General features: G+C 42.6%; 1 protein-coding gene across 1 annotated transcript in view; it reads right to left on the reverse strand.

Annotated features, from left to right (window-relative positions):
• The window catches only part of ptprsa (protein tyrosine phosphatase receptor type Sa), a 193,590-nt gene extending 180,557 nt beyond the window's left edge, over positions 1 to 13,033 (reverse strand). The window contains exon 1 of the mRNA XM_030049640.1: positions 12,937 to 13,033. Coding sequence (XP_029905500.1) covers positions 12,937 to 13,033 — 97 coding nt within the window. The remainder of the gene's footprint in view (positions 1 to 12,936) is intronic.
• Positions 13,034 to 14,889: the final 1,856 nt, after the last annotated feature.

Genomic DNA, 14,889 nt, shown 5'->3' on the forward strand with positions numbered 1-14,889 from the left:
CTTCTGTTGGCCCTGATAAGACAGAATACACCAGCACTCTGATTATATATTGGCGACGGGCGGGAGCCAGGCATGTGGATGTGAGACGGCTCAATTCGCCGTACCTTGCTGTTGTCGTTAAGCCAGCGGAAAAACCAAAGGGAAGGAGGGGTGGGGGTGGGGGGGCGGGGAGGTTCAGCTATATGACTAACATAGTAATCGATGGACAAAAGCTTCTCCAGGGCATAAATAGGAGCCATTATCTGCAGAATTAGAAAAGTGCAGGCCAAAATGACATGGAGCAATTCAGTGATTTGCAGAGATACGGAGAGAGGAGCGAAAAAAGGCCACTTGTCATCCATCTTGCTAGAAATAGGCACCTTTCACGGCACATAGAGACCTTTTTTTTTTTAACCAGTGAGGTTTTAAAAGGAACATTTGGTCCTATTAGAAGTACCACTCGCAAGCTAATTCCTTGTCTGTCTCGCCTCTCTCGTGGCAATTTGGGCAGAGGGGGACGATCGAGGTGAGGACGCAGATGAGAGTCATATCAATTTAAGCTTTTTCTACTCTCATGCTCATAAATAACTCAATCTGGATGCTTGCTCCACACATTTCCATCCTACTCCACGCAGCTTTCTCATCGTCCACTGTATCATTACATCGTCTACCGTCGACATGTAGAGTGACACATATAATCTAGAGTCTATTCTGGGATGTCTAGGACATGGATGAGAGCAATACAGACGATCACACGCTGGTAATTTCCAGAAGTTGATTTACAGAGGCTAATCCTGACTGAGATCAAACTTGATTATCATATTAGCTGGTCAGCAAAGCGCATGACTAACACATACACACACACAATCCCCAGCCAGACTGACTGCGTGGCAAAAAATAACCAATGAGGGAAAAAAAAAGAAAGAGAGGAATTACAGAAATTGCTTGTTTACGCTCAGGACGCCTGTCCTACCAACAACATGGGCGAAGTCTTGGTGTTTCAGAGCGAGGCCCGTCCTTAACCAGGGCAGCTGCATGTTTGAGAAAGTCACACTGGAGACGTCTCAAGACCTCTTTAGTGCTCCCATGAATTTCATTTTAAGGAAGAAAGAAAAAGAACACTTGACAGCTAGAGCGCACATTGAAATACTACCCCTACTCTGTATTAAAAAATTGTTCATGATGATACATGGACAGTATTTTATGGGCAAATTTTGGCCAAAATTTGCATTGGGCGATGAGCGACTAGACACTGAGCAGAAAGGCTTGCTACTACAACGATAAAAAAAAAGTCATCATTTTGATTCAGGTTATCCACTGCACTTTCATAACATTTATTCAAGATTATGTAGTGTATGTAGTAGTCTGGCAGCCAACCGCTGGCTAGCTGGATTAAATGTATGAAAAGAGCCACAGATATTGCCTCTTAGTTGCAGTTATCATTGTAGTTCATATTAGATTAATATGTTACTTGTCTTATTTGTACTTATATTACCACCATCAATTATTACAGAAAGCCTGTTTGTTTTACAGTCAAACAGAGAGGCAGGTCAGCTGACTAATTTTCTTGTACCCGACTTCTTGATGTTGAAACATCACAAACTTCCTTTCTGATCAAGCTTGACGAGATTTCCAAGTGACAGAGAGAAAATATTTCCAGCAAAAAATGCCCAAAAATGAAGCCATGTATCATCAGCATAGAAGTCAACAGGCAGCAAAAGTCATTACTTGGTGATAACAAGACTTGGAATTATTGCATTATTATTGTTTAAGGACATTTTCTGCAATTTCTGGGTAGTTGAACAGTTTGTTGCATATGATTGCCCTCTCTTTCTTGTCTCTCCCACCACAAAGACTGTGGCCAATTGATTTTTTTTTTTTTTTGTTTGTTTGTTTTTTAAGGATCTCTAGATGCCCTGTTGTCATTGTGCCATAATGATGCAAATGTAGAAAGAGCAGCAGAAAGGCAGAGAGACGCTGCAGAGGTTGTACTGCATGCACCTGGGCCTTTGAACTGTACAGATTTACTTGTACAGCAGCCGACAAGCAACTATCCAAAAGGCTCAGTGGGCCAGCAAGTTGTTAGAGCCCCCTGTCTGTCAGGGCTGGACCTGGCTTAACACTCCACCAGCCTTAACAATCTGCAGCACACACACACACACACACACCCACCCACACAAACACACACCATATAAGTCCACAGAGAAGAAATTGTACAGACATAAACACACACAACATCCAAATGTATACATACAAAAACACTTCCAAATTTCCAAAAAAGAACAATGGACAAAGATAGACAGACACACACACACACACATATACACAAATATGCACACACACATATGACTGTACACATAAACACATAAACAGACACACATTCACACACATACACACACACACACACACACACACACACACACACCCTCCAGGCCTAAACAACCAAGCCCCATCAATCAGGACCAATTCTCGCAGGCTGCCCGGGCAAGAGCCATCGCTATGGAAACCAAGCCTTTACTCTAAACCCCTCCTGCTTCTTCTTGTCTGGAGGTTTTCGCACGCAATCGCTGCCAGCAAAGACCAGCCGACCGCTGTGAAGACTTGAACCAGGTTGGAAAGAGAGAAAGAAGAGAGATTGAGAGAGAGAGGGAGAGAGAGAGAGAAGAAAAAAAGTCAGGTTTCAGCAGAGAGGAGCAGGAATGTGACTTGATACTGCCTGACGCTGATTTTTGATGAGAAAATTGTTCACCAGGCAAGATGAACAATTCTGTTCAGCCATCATGAAGTAAACTAACAGGGTGGGGGGTGGGGTTTTGATCTAGGGGGGGCCTACTTGGTTGGGTGGGCCCATCTTATGGCCCTTTTCCACTAGTACCTACTCGGCTCGACACTACTCGGTTTGAGAGCTTTTCCATTACGTGGTAGTAAGTGGTAGCAGGTCCCATTTTAGGACCTACTCAGCCGGGGATCCAAGCGAGCTGAGTCGAGCTGAAATGTGACGTGAATGCCGTGCAGGCCACTGATTGGACGGGGAGTGACGACACATGAGAGCGACTCCTTCACGAAAACAAAACCCGACATTTAAAAAAAAACCAAAAAAAACGGCAACAGCGACCGTGCACATTGATCGTCGCTGAGGTTGGCAAGCAAACCGGTACCATGGTCAAAGGAAGAGGCAGAGACTTTTCTGTGCTTGGCGGTGTGGCCGCCTTGCTATGACAACTCCACACACGGTGAGGTGGTACTCAGTTGTAATGGAAAACCACCGAAACCGGGGCGAGCTGAGTACGTACTCGTGGAAAAGCGCCTCTAGATCTAGGTACGAAAGATTTCGCAACGTAATCAAATCCCTTGATTTTCAAATTTGAAACTATAATGTTCAGTTTCTGCGGTTAAAAAAGACATATATAAACCACCAAACATATAATTGGCTGTGGAAAGCAAACATTTCCCTGAGAACACCGCGGCAACCTGAACAGACTCGTCAGGAACCAGTGGATGACATGACGTCCACTATTATTTACAGTGTATGGTTTGTACTGGCCTTGGGGGTAAATATCTGGAAATGCATCGACAGGGCATGCATGATCTGTCAATGATCCCTGCATAAATGAAGTAAAAAAAAAAAAAAAAACAACTTAATTTCATTGGTGGCCATGTTCTGCAGGGACTGCTTGGGTCAGTGCTCCGTCCCCATGTAACCCTTACTTTGGCAATGAAAGCTAACGAGTTAATGAAACAATTGCTTTTCCAATTAAAGCAGGAGCAGCGAGGTTAATTGGGATTTGCTCTCAGGGGCAGCTGGTGGGGTCAGCGGTTGCAGACATGGTGATTCACAGAGCCAGTTTGTGCTAGCTGGGCTGTCCAGCCAGTCATCGCCCCGGAAAACTGCCCATTACACAAAATCGTTTTCATCTCAAGTGGAGTGTTAAAATCTTATTTTTCTTTAAAGAAGAGAAAATAGGCCGAGATAATTGCACTTGTTTCAACACGAATCGACCTGTTTGAGGAATGAAACAGGAGGCGTTATCTTGTAAAAAGAGAAGAGATATGCCTCACTTGAAAGGAATTACCATTTTTCTCAATTCCCAAAACGACTTGATTTCAACAGGCAACAAATTAAAGTATCTCACTCTATTAGTGGTTATTTTTCTTTAGGAAAAAAAAAAAAGATTTCAAGTCTCAATAGTGGAAATAGCTTAAGACAGAACTTTTTTCAGTACAGGCTTGGAAATCCCACTCCAGTCCAACAACACCTTGAGGTGAAATTACCGACGTCCAGGAGGACTCCACTATACGAGACAGATATAAATTACAGCACTTTCCTTCGTCATATCTTTGTGCTGTGTCTTCAGATGCTTCCCTGTTGCATCATACTGTGGCCTTGGTGCTGAGTGCACTCCAGATAAACTCACAGGGCTCAGGCTTTGCAGTCCATTTGGGACCTGTGGCAGGGTGTGGGAACCCAATATAATACAAGTTCTGGAGTGCCAATGCCCAGAGGTGAGAAACTTTGCCCGACCACACTGCTGTCATAGTGAGGCTGCATTTTTAATAGGAGTGGTACACTCACAATATGCACAAATTGGTCCCATTGAAACCCATGTTGCTGGCACAGGGAAAAAAAGGGGGAAGCACTAAGTATCCTTCGACCCATTGGAAATAAATAGGCTCACTTCCTCAGAGACAGCAGGGAAATTAAGCTTAAAAGCGTGTCCTATTTCAAAATGGCCACGGCGTGCCCACAGAGGAGGTGAAATAGGAGCAATTTTGTGTCATTTAGAGACTCTCTCTGGATGCAATTGACACTTGTTGACTCATCAGATGAAGTGAACACCTCCATTTGCCAACGGTGGCCATAGGTCTGATCGAAACAAGAAACAAGAAGATGAGGAAATTGGTCTCCTTGAAAGGAGAAGGAGATAAAAAGCCCAATCCTCTCTGTGTCCACTGCAAACACATCAAGCACAGAGGGGAAAAAAGAAAGAAAGAAAGAAAAAAAAAAAACAGATGAAAACACATTACACTGCTAAAGATTTCAACGCAAGTCAGATCACATACGCACTGAGAGAACTGCAAAGGAAAGCCTACCATTTTATGCTACGCACTGTGTGGTTGGATGGAGAAAAAAAAAAAAAACTAAGAAAAATATTATCAGAGCAACACAGTCGAGCATAGAAGAGATTTTTTTTTTGGTAGCAAATCATGGGATTCAAAAACCTTTGAAGATGTAAACTCTGAAAGGGGGAGTGTTCATCAAAGCATTGGAGGCATTATAATTTCAAAGACCACCTTGGTGGTGTGGTGAATTCATTTCTCCAGGAAGAAAATAATGTCAGGGGCTAGCGTCTTTCACGCACTTCAATCACCTGTATTGTTCTGTCAAAGTAGTCTCACATAACATCGCTCAAGCTACTGGACCATGCTGCTGGAAAGAGAGAGATGGACGTTCAGAAAGAAAAAAAAGGAAGAAAAAAAAGCAGGAGAGAAATAAGCACTGTCAGTGTTGTGTTTGCAAAGCTGGAGTGTGGTTTGATCAACTGTGCTGACCAGAGTGATGCTTTTCTGTGTAACCACTGCTCGGCCATTTTGGAGGGCAAATACAGTGTGTGTCTACCAAGAAGGAGCTAGAACATACACCCACTGCAAGTTAGTCTGAGCAGAGCTGCTCTATAGGGAGATATTCCCCCTACAAGAGTACGTGAAGCTGCCTCCAGGGAGGCGACGTCGAGTGCAAAAACTGGGCTACTTTTTCTCCTGTGAGGATGCCTTCTTTTGTTAAAAATTGTGGACTGTTGTAAGAAAAAAAAAAAAAAAAAAAAATACAGGGCAAAAGTAAAAAAAACTAAGTCAAAGAAAAACAACAACATTAACAAGATATAGAACAACTAAAATCTAAGAGCTCAGTATTTCAATATGACGACTATTTGTGTAGTGTGTTATTGTCATATTGCAATGTCCAGTAACTATCCAGTGACTACGGGGTGTCCAACAGATGATTTGACTCATCAACTTTCAGATGACAGCCATATGAATGACATATATGAAAATATAATTTTCTAAAAACTGAGACAAACAAAAAAAACATAACAATATTAGAAATATTATTAGAAATTATTAGAATTAAAATTATTAGAAATATTCCCTTTTTTCAACTGAAAAAAAGGATTCCATTCAAGTATCAATTATTAAAAAAGGACACACTCTTCTTTTTTTTTTTTTTGCAGGAGAGAAAGTTGAATGGAGCAAAGCGGGGGGCTAAACCAGCGGGGTGCATGTAAAATTGTATTTGAATTAACTCAACAGTGTTGGCTCTAACATTTAATTTGACTGGAGAAGATAAGGGTAAAGGGAGGGGGGGAGAGAGAGAGTGATGGAGAGAGGGGGACGGAGAGATACAGATAAAGACAGAAAGAGACAGCAGGAAGGAGAGGAAGAAAATAACAGCTCCACCACAGGGCATCCGAAAAAGAAAAAAAAAAAAAATCCAATCGGTAGCTTCAAAGGAACACAATTTATTGAAACCCCCCTCCCCTTTCCTCCTCCCCCTGCCCTCCTCATCACTCACAGTTCAGACCGATTACAATTAAAGCACTCGAGTCCAAAACTCGTGCCGCACACTAACTAAGCTCTGCAGCGACTGGACCAATACACCATTTATTTAAAGGAAGTAACAAAGATGGCAAGCAGGACGGTGAGAATGTTTTGACTTGAGCACATCTGAACTTCAATAACAGTTTGGCAGTGCAGGATTCATCCTTTTTTTTTTTTTTTTTTTTTTTTTAAACAAATATGAGCACTTTGCCAGGACAGCCACAGCTATGGCCACAGCAAGAAAAGGTCAGGAAGAAAAAAGGCGGAGGTGGAAGGACAGAAATAAGGCTGAAAAATAAACATCAGCCCCTCCTCTTTCCCCCTCAAAAAAACAAAAAACAAAAAAAAAACAACATATAAACACAAACACAGAAACTGGCACCCCTGCCAAGCTGAAATTCCATTTTCACCGCAGCACTGGTGGTGGCAGGCATGGGCATGTGACAAAAATGTGAAAAAAAAAAAAAAAAAAAAAAACTATGCTCCTCTATATCCGGTAACATTCTATTTACATTCCACTAAATACATGTTCCATATCTATATATTTTCTTAGGTCGGGGGTGATTACAGGAGAGGGATTGTTGTGTGAAGCCAGAGGAGAGCAGCAGCACACGTCACTTGTTTGATGGCAGCTTATTAAAATGAGCAGGTTGAAGACTGTCACCTCTAGCTTTTGGGTGGGATTTTTTTTTTTCCCACCAAACATATCTCAGTTTTTGTCAGGGCCGTGTCTAATCGGCCATGTATAACACAGGCTTAATTTTGTCAGTGAAGACATTGACAAAAAACAGAAACAAAAACAAAACGGACTGAAAGTGGACTAAACCTAATATGTGACGAAATTTAATCTGAATTTTAGTCAAAAGGTTAAGACTAAACTTCAGTCAAAATCAAAGTGAGCACCGGTATGATCCAGAAGAGGATACACCTCTTACGTCTGTATGGCTGTGCCCTGTGAGCCCCTGTGGACTGGGAAGCTGGAGTGCATGACACTGACAGAAATATGTCATGAGCAGCGTTTCATCATGTATCATATTTACATTCAGGAGGCTCTGGGCGTCCTTCATTGCTCAAAGTCTCCGGGTGTGAGCACATAAAGTAGAAATGGTTAGAATAGGCTTCCACATGTCAAAAACTAGCAATTTCACTAACTGTATCAGAGAAGCTCCTGGGTGAGCTTTAATTTTTTCTTTTTTCTTTTACTTTATTATTTGTAAGTTTGTTTGCGGGTCACTTTCCACTAATCGTGAGTCATTTTCAGGGTCATTTCTCGCTAATTTGCTTCTTGCCTTTTCCCCTTGTTTTTGGAAGAAATTCAGTGAACTGACTGCACTGCAAAAACGCAAAATCATACCAAGATTATTTGTCTTATTTCAAGTCAAACTTTCAAGTGAAAATTCACTTGAAACAAGTGAAAATTTGCTTGTTTCATTGGCAAAATTTGCCAGTGGAAAAAGTGAAAATTCACTTGAAATAAGTGAAAATTAGCTAGAAACAAGAAACAAATTTTGCCAATGAAACAAGCAAATTTTGACTTGAAACAAGAGACAATTGTCTAAAAACAAGTTACTTCTGAGGTGATCATGTCTTATTTTAAGTGTAATGAGATATTTTGACTAGGAATAAGACATTTTTGACTTGAAATAAGACAAATAATCTTGGTAAGATTTTGAGTTTTTGCAGTGTGAGCTTTCAAAGGGTTCATATGACGTTTAGAGTTGGCACATCTTGAACTAGGTGAAGACTAAAATTAAACTGTGTGTGATTTTAGGAAAATGTAACTGTTAAGACTCCAAGCTGAACTAAATGACTTGTTGTGATGGGAACTGTTGGCGGCGGCAGACTGTTTTCTGTTTTCTCCCTCGTTTGCGGGTGAGAAACCTCAGGAGAAGGAATGGGATGTCAGGACTGAGGTTTATCCAGATTATTTTGGGCACCGCTGGTTGTTGGTGGTGTGTGAGTGTGAGTGTGTGTGTGTGTGTGTGTGTGTGTGTGTGTGTGTGGGAGAGGGCACAAGGGGGTGGTATTTTTCAAGGCAGAGAACAGGATAATTAAGGCCCTGGGTGGCTGTGGTCTGACACGCTGATGGACAGACGGACAGACACACCCTTCTGGCTGGACGGACGCTCTGGAATAACACGTGTGTGTGAGAAAATGTAGTGGCAATGATGTGCAACATTGTGAAACTGTGTGTACGGGTGTGTATTCATGTTTGTATATTCATAAAAGTGTGTCAGCTTTTACATGTACGTGTCTATATGAATGGTTGAGGGATGGGCTGGAGGGCAAATGAAATAATATCCATTTTTTTCAGAATGAGTGAACTATCCCTTTAAGTCAACTGGGACTATGGCAGAGGAAGGGGTGAGACTTTTGGGTAGGATGTTGCAAGCGCCATGGCAACTGTAACCTTCTCACCCCGCTGCTCATAAATCATAAAGCTAATATTACAAATTGCTATTCGGACATTCTTAATCTTTATGATAACTATCATTTTATTACCTGTGCCTTAAATATTCACCGAGAAATTTTAATCAACTTCCCTGCCAATCTCAGGAAAACCGAACCCCCTGATGGTTGTTGGAGAAAATTAAAAACACACTCGTGGACCGACACACTCGATCAGGTTCATTTAACCCATAACTTCTTTTGTTATACGCAGTTTTTCTATATATTCAATTTTTTTTCTGTTTTTTTTTTTTAATTAAATCTCATTTGTAAGGCACTGGTCCACTTTCTACAAATAAACGGGATTTGATGCTTGAACCGATTCACAAATCCAGACGCTGCCTACCTCAGCAAATGCCAGCTGACATTTGATGCCAGCTGATCATTTGAATAATGTCACACGAAGAGATGTACTATATTGCTAACATTTCGGACATTTAATTTTGCAGAGAAAAGCGTGCGCACGCACACACACACACACACACACACAGGGATCCAAGCATTATTATTATTATTACTACGACGGGGTGGCAGGATTTATTCAGCTGTCTTTTTTTTTCCTCTTTTGATTAAAAATGTCTCCTTCCCACCGTGATTTATGAGAGTGAATGGAAGGGGGGGCAGAGAGAGCGGGAGAAGGAGGGAGGGAGGGAGGGAGGGAGGGAAGGAGGGATGACATCATGCTTTTAGCTGGGCTGTTCCGAGAAAGGGTGACATCCACTGTATGTGTGTGTGTGTGTGAGTGTGTGAGTGTTTGAGAGACAGAGAGAGAGAGAGAGACAGAGTTGAGAGTGTGAAGTGAAGTGAGTGTTGATTAGACGTGGGGTGGGGTGGTGGGGGATAAAAGACTCCCTCCAACCCCCCCACCCCCCACCCCCAACCCATCTAAGATCAGGTGGGAATGAATATAATTGGACAACTGCACCCCTGAGCTGTGTATGTGCAGTGTGTGTGTGTGTGTGTGTGTGTGTGTGTGTGTGTGTACATGTGTGTGTCCATGTGTGGTTTTCCAGTCTGCATAATGGCGACAGGTGTTGTGTGGCACCCTAAAGAGATGAGAGGAGCGGAAAAGTGTGTGTGTGTGTGTGTGTGTGTGTGTGTGTGTGTGTGTGTGTGTAAGAGAGAGAGAGAAAGGCAGAATTACAGATAAAGAGAGAAGAAGAAAAGAGCCTAGATAATTCTCTGTCAATCATCGGAAAGAGGGTGTTGCCACATTCAACAATCTACCAATTAGAGTGTGTTTGTGTGCGTGCGTGCGTGTGTGTGTGTGTGTGTGTGTGTGTGTGTGTGTGTGTGCGAAAGTGAGATTGAAAGAGAGAGAGATAGAAAGAGAGAAAGAACTTGACAAAAAGAGCGATCATATCCACGGGCTGAGCAGACAAAGACGGGGAGATACTGACAGATGGGGAGAAAGCACTGCTGTGTGCATGTGTGTGTGTGCATGTGTGTGTGCGTGTGTGTGTGTGTGTGTAAGCTAATCTTCATCAAAGATTAGGTGGGCCACACTGAATGTTATTTAAACCGGGGAGAGCAAACAGAGGCTGGCGAAATGAGGGAGGAGAGGAAGATGAGGATGAGGAGGAAGATGAGAAAGAAGAGGACGGGCGGAGGAGGGATGAGAGGAGAGGGAGACGGAGGGAGGGAAAGCACCGCTCCTGAAGCAAGGGAGGATTAACGTGGAGGCAAGAGACACAGACAGAGAGAAAAAAACGAGGGGAGGAGAGACAGAAAAAGAGATAAAGAGACAAAAGACTGAAGGAGAGCGAGACATGAAGAGGCAAAGACAAAGATATGGAAAGAGAGAGAGGCCCACTCTGAGCGACAGTTCTCTTTCCATCTCCATCTGTTTCCATTCAACTGTAGAACAAATCTGAGAGGGGATGGTAAACCAAAATGTCATTTTTCATTCAGATGTTTTTATAAGCAGCCATTTTGACATGAGACAGCAGCTGTTACTAACGACAGGACTGAGTGGGACGTCCCAGTCAGGTGTGTATGGTGGGTGGCTGCAGGTAGGTGTGTTCAGACCACACGTGAAGCCGATTCCTCATGCGGCACAGTGACATACAAAGTGACTGCAAAGACACAAATTCATGCCGGGCAATGCAAAAGACATGAATTTCCACATTTCACTTCATTTGTGACGTGGCAATCCCCCTGCAAAAACTCAAAATCTTACCAAGATCATTTGTCTTATTTCAAGTCAAAAATGTCTTATTACTAGTCAAAATATCTCATTACACTTAAAATAAGACATGATCACCTCAGAAGTAAATTGTTTTTAGACGATTTTCACTTGTTTCAAGTGAAAATTCACTTGAAACAAGTGAAAATTTGCTTGTTTCATTGGCAAAATTTGCCAGTGGAAAAAGTGAAAATTCACTTGAAATAAGTGAAAATTAGCTAGAAACAAGAAACAAATTTTGCCAATGAAACAAGCTAATTTTCACTTGTTTCAAGCAAATTTTCACTTGAAACAAATGAAAATTGTCTATAAACAAGTTACTTCTGAGGTGATCATGTCTTATTTTAAGTGTAATGAGATATTTTGACTAGAAATAAGACATTTTTGACTTGAAATAAGACAAATAATCTTGGTAAGATTTTGCGTTTTTGCAGTGTGTAACTTTTCTGGTTTGTGTGAAAGTTATTTTCTTAAGTTGCCTTGCATCAGCTGTGCTAATCCTCTCCTGGTTCACAAGGAGAAAAAAAACCCTTATATAAACCTAACTGCAGACAGTGAGAAATGAAAGAGAGAGAAGGCAGAGAGTCTCTTTCAAGCAAAACATCTGTCCCAGTACGATTTCAGATGTTTCAGCCAGTTAAGGAGCACTTGATATGTGCTGCCAGCAGCTTAAACAACCATACAATCAAAAGTGAACAGCTTTGCAAGATGGGAAAAATCAAGCGCTTCTCATGTTCTTTTAGACTACTGAGAACACACTCACTGGCTGTTTGACAAATCCAAAGAGGAGGACAGAGAGAGAGGGGGGAAAACTGCAAGATACCTTAGTAAGAGAGAATTCAAGCACTTCTCATGTCCCTCAGATTCAGTGAAATGACGGTTACTTCCCCAAAAATATTTTTCTAACATATTTTAAACTTTCCGCCAAAGTTAAAAGGACAGAAAGAGTGAGGGAGAGAGATCAAGTGTTCAGAGAGAGAGAGCGTGGAAAATGGGACGCGATCCAATCAAAGCACTGAGAAAGTTGGAGCCCTAACCTTACACACACACACACACACACACACACACTCCAAGTGTACACTCTTTCAGCCCTCCAAGCAGAGCCTTTCACATACTCACCAATACACTTCCCCACACACACACACACACCAAGGATTTACAAACAATGAAACCCATAGGGGAAGCCCGACCCCCCCCCACACACACACACCTCCACCACCACCTCCTCATCACTTGTATTTCTCTGCAGCGCCTCCTCTTTGTTTTGTCTCCTTAATGCTCCTCTAAGCCCATCTTAAGGGGGAAATGGTGCAGAACAAATCCTAAGCAGGAGCTGACAGGGTGGGATAAGAGACTCCTGACGTCCCTCCGTTGGTAATGGGAGAAGATTTACCACGATAAATACACATCGAGACACAAAATGGATGGGTGTGAAAGTCTGTAGGTTATTCTCCAGATTGAGATTGTCCATGAAGTTGCAACAAATGCTTAGGATTTTCCTCAGTGGCTGCAGTGCTAACAGCTTTCAAACCTAACTCCTCACATTTCAGTCTTTCCTGTCACTGCTTCTCTGAGTGAAGCCGACACTGACAGTTAAGTTTTCTGAATCCCGATGGAGAACCTCTCGACAATATTTTTGGATACTATTTTCTACTTAGTATGTCTAAAGTCAACAGTTAGCCAACATGGACCTTCTTCTTTGAAAGCTTTTTGTTTCCTTGGTTACTCACCTAAGGCGTGGGTGCTGACGAGCAGCAGTGATAGCAGCAAAGTACCGACAGGCAGCAGGACCGGCAAGGAGAGACGAGGAGCACCGCTGGCGGCCATCTTGGCTCCAGTAGGGGGAGGGGGGGGCCGGGGTCGGTGGGGTAGGGTGGGGCGGGGCGGGGCGGGGCTTATCGTTGACCTGGCCGGAGAGCCGAGGCCCCAACTGGGCAGGGAGGGTTGGGGTCTTCACGCAGGACGGCTTGGCACTCTGCAAACAGGACAAAACAGAAAGAGACGAAACGTTCAGCAGGATTCTTGCTTTCATCAGTAGCTTGACCTTTATTTATCCAACAAAGCATTTCTACCTGCGTTAGGTCTTACGCTTCATTTACAACTTGAAATCAGCTGTTTGAGCGTCCTTCATTTGAAGATGATATGATGGACAGGAAGGAACTTGCCCCTGCTGCCATCAGATGCATTGGGTTTTTCCAATCTTGCCTTGCTTGACCGTTATTGGTCATCAGAACCAACCTGCTAAATTTACTTCAGAAGAAATTTGCTTCCAAGCTGCATCTCATGCACTGTCGAAAGTGGGGTCAAGAAGACAGTGAGGACAGATATGCCACAATCAGGGTTTCCTTCCCTGTGCTTGTACTATATTGTATTATTTTGTGTTTCCATTTTCTTTATCGCTCCATTTGGAAGGAGCGATAAAGGAAATACGTGGACCGGTGGAAACACGCAAACAAGCTGTGAGTGCAGCATTGGACGCCAATACACCTTCCACACCAAACACCCAATCAAATCTGTCAAAATATTCTTACCATACCCACTTACCCCCCCACACACACACTGTGTTTCTTGTGTTGTTCCGCACAAGGCTAAAGAAATTTAAGCATTTGTGACATTTTGGCCACCTTTCGAAAACAATTTGCCGTTTTCCGATTTCCCCGCATTAGTATGGACCTGGCCTTACATTCACACACTGTGACAGCAGCGTGACAGCATGGTTAATGATTCGAACAGTAAGAGTGTCTCTAACCAAGGCGTTTAACATCCTGTGTGCTCACTAATTCTAAGAGTGATATATCTACATGTTAAACTACATGTAATGTGTCCGCAATCAAACCGCAGGGGGGGAAGCCAAGCTCAGACTACAAGACTTAAGAAATCCCCGAATTGCTGTTCGCTCAAACTACACATCATTTTCATCATTGTGGTCACCGTCAACAGCCGTCTGAAAGGCTGAAATTTCTACGCACAAAACTTAACATGAGAATCTGAAACATGTGAGGTGACTACTGTTGTTAACACTGGACCCGGACTGACGATGAGGAGCAGAGGAATGTCATATATTCTTTCTATTTTATCTTTATTTTTATTTTATTTTATTTTATTTTTTATTATTATTATCGTTATTATTATTATTTTTTAAAAAAAAATTTTTTTTTTTTTTTACTTGCACAGTGCTGGAGTTGTTGCAACTACATTTCACTGTGCATGAATCATGAATCATGGCCGTTCTTATCACATGTGGATACTTTTGTGGCAAAACAACAAAGACAAGAAGGTGGAATGCCAGCATACGGCAGCAAGGACTGCCTATTTTGCAGAGAGCATTGGAGGTATATAAAGTCCAAATAATACTGCAATATTAACATCGACTTCTTCCTGCAGGAACGTCTGTCGCTGACATTGGCTGTTGCCCAGTGCCCAGTTCAGGGGTTTGTCGTCGAGCGGTCCGAGAGCCGTCGCACTACAACAGCACCTCTGATTTTGTGCTGACAGTTTTCAAATAAGGAAGTGATTCGACAACATGCTCGGGGAACACGCTAATGAAACACATCGACGCAGTTTTCACAGCCTCTCAACATCGACACACATATGGGAGGACTCAAATCGGGATTCTATAGAAGACTGGCACAACTGGGAGCAAACTGTCACCCAGCCCAGCCCTTTTCCACTCCCCGTCTCGC

Source organism: Myripristis murdjan, chromosome 4, assembly GCF_902150065.1.
Source record: "Myripristis murdjan chromosome 4, fMyrMur1.1, whole genome shotgun sequence".
In the NCBI taxonomy this organism is placed as follows: domain Eukaryota; kingdom Metazoa; phylum Chordata; class Actinopteri; order Holocentriformes; family Holocentridae; genus Myripristis; species Myripristis murdjan.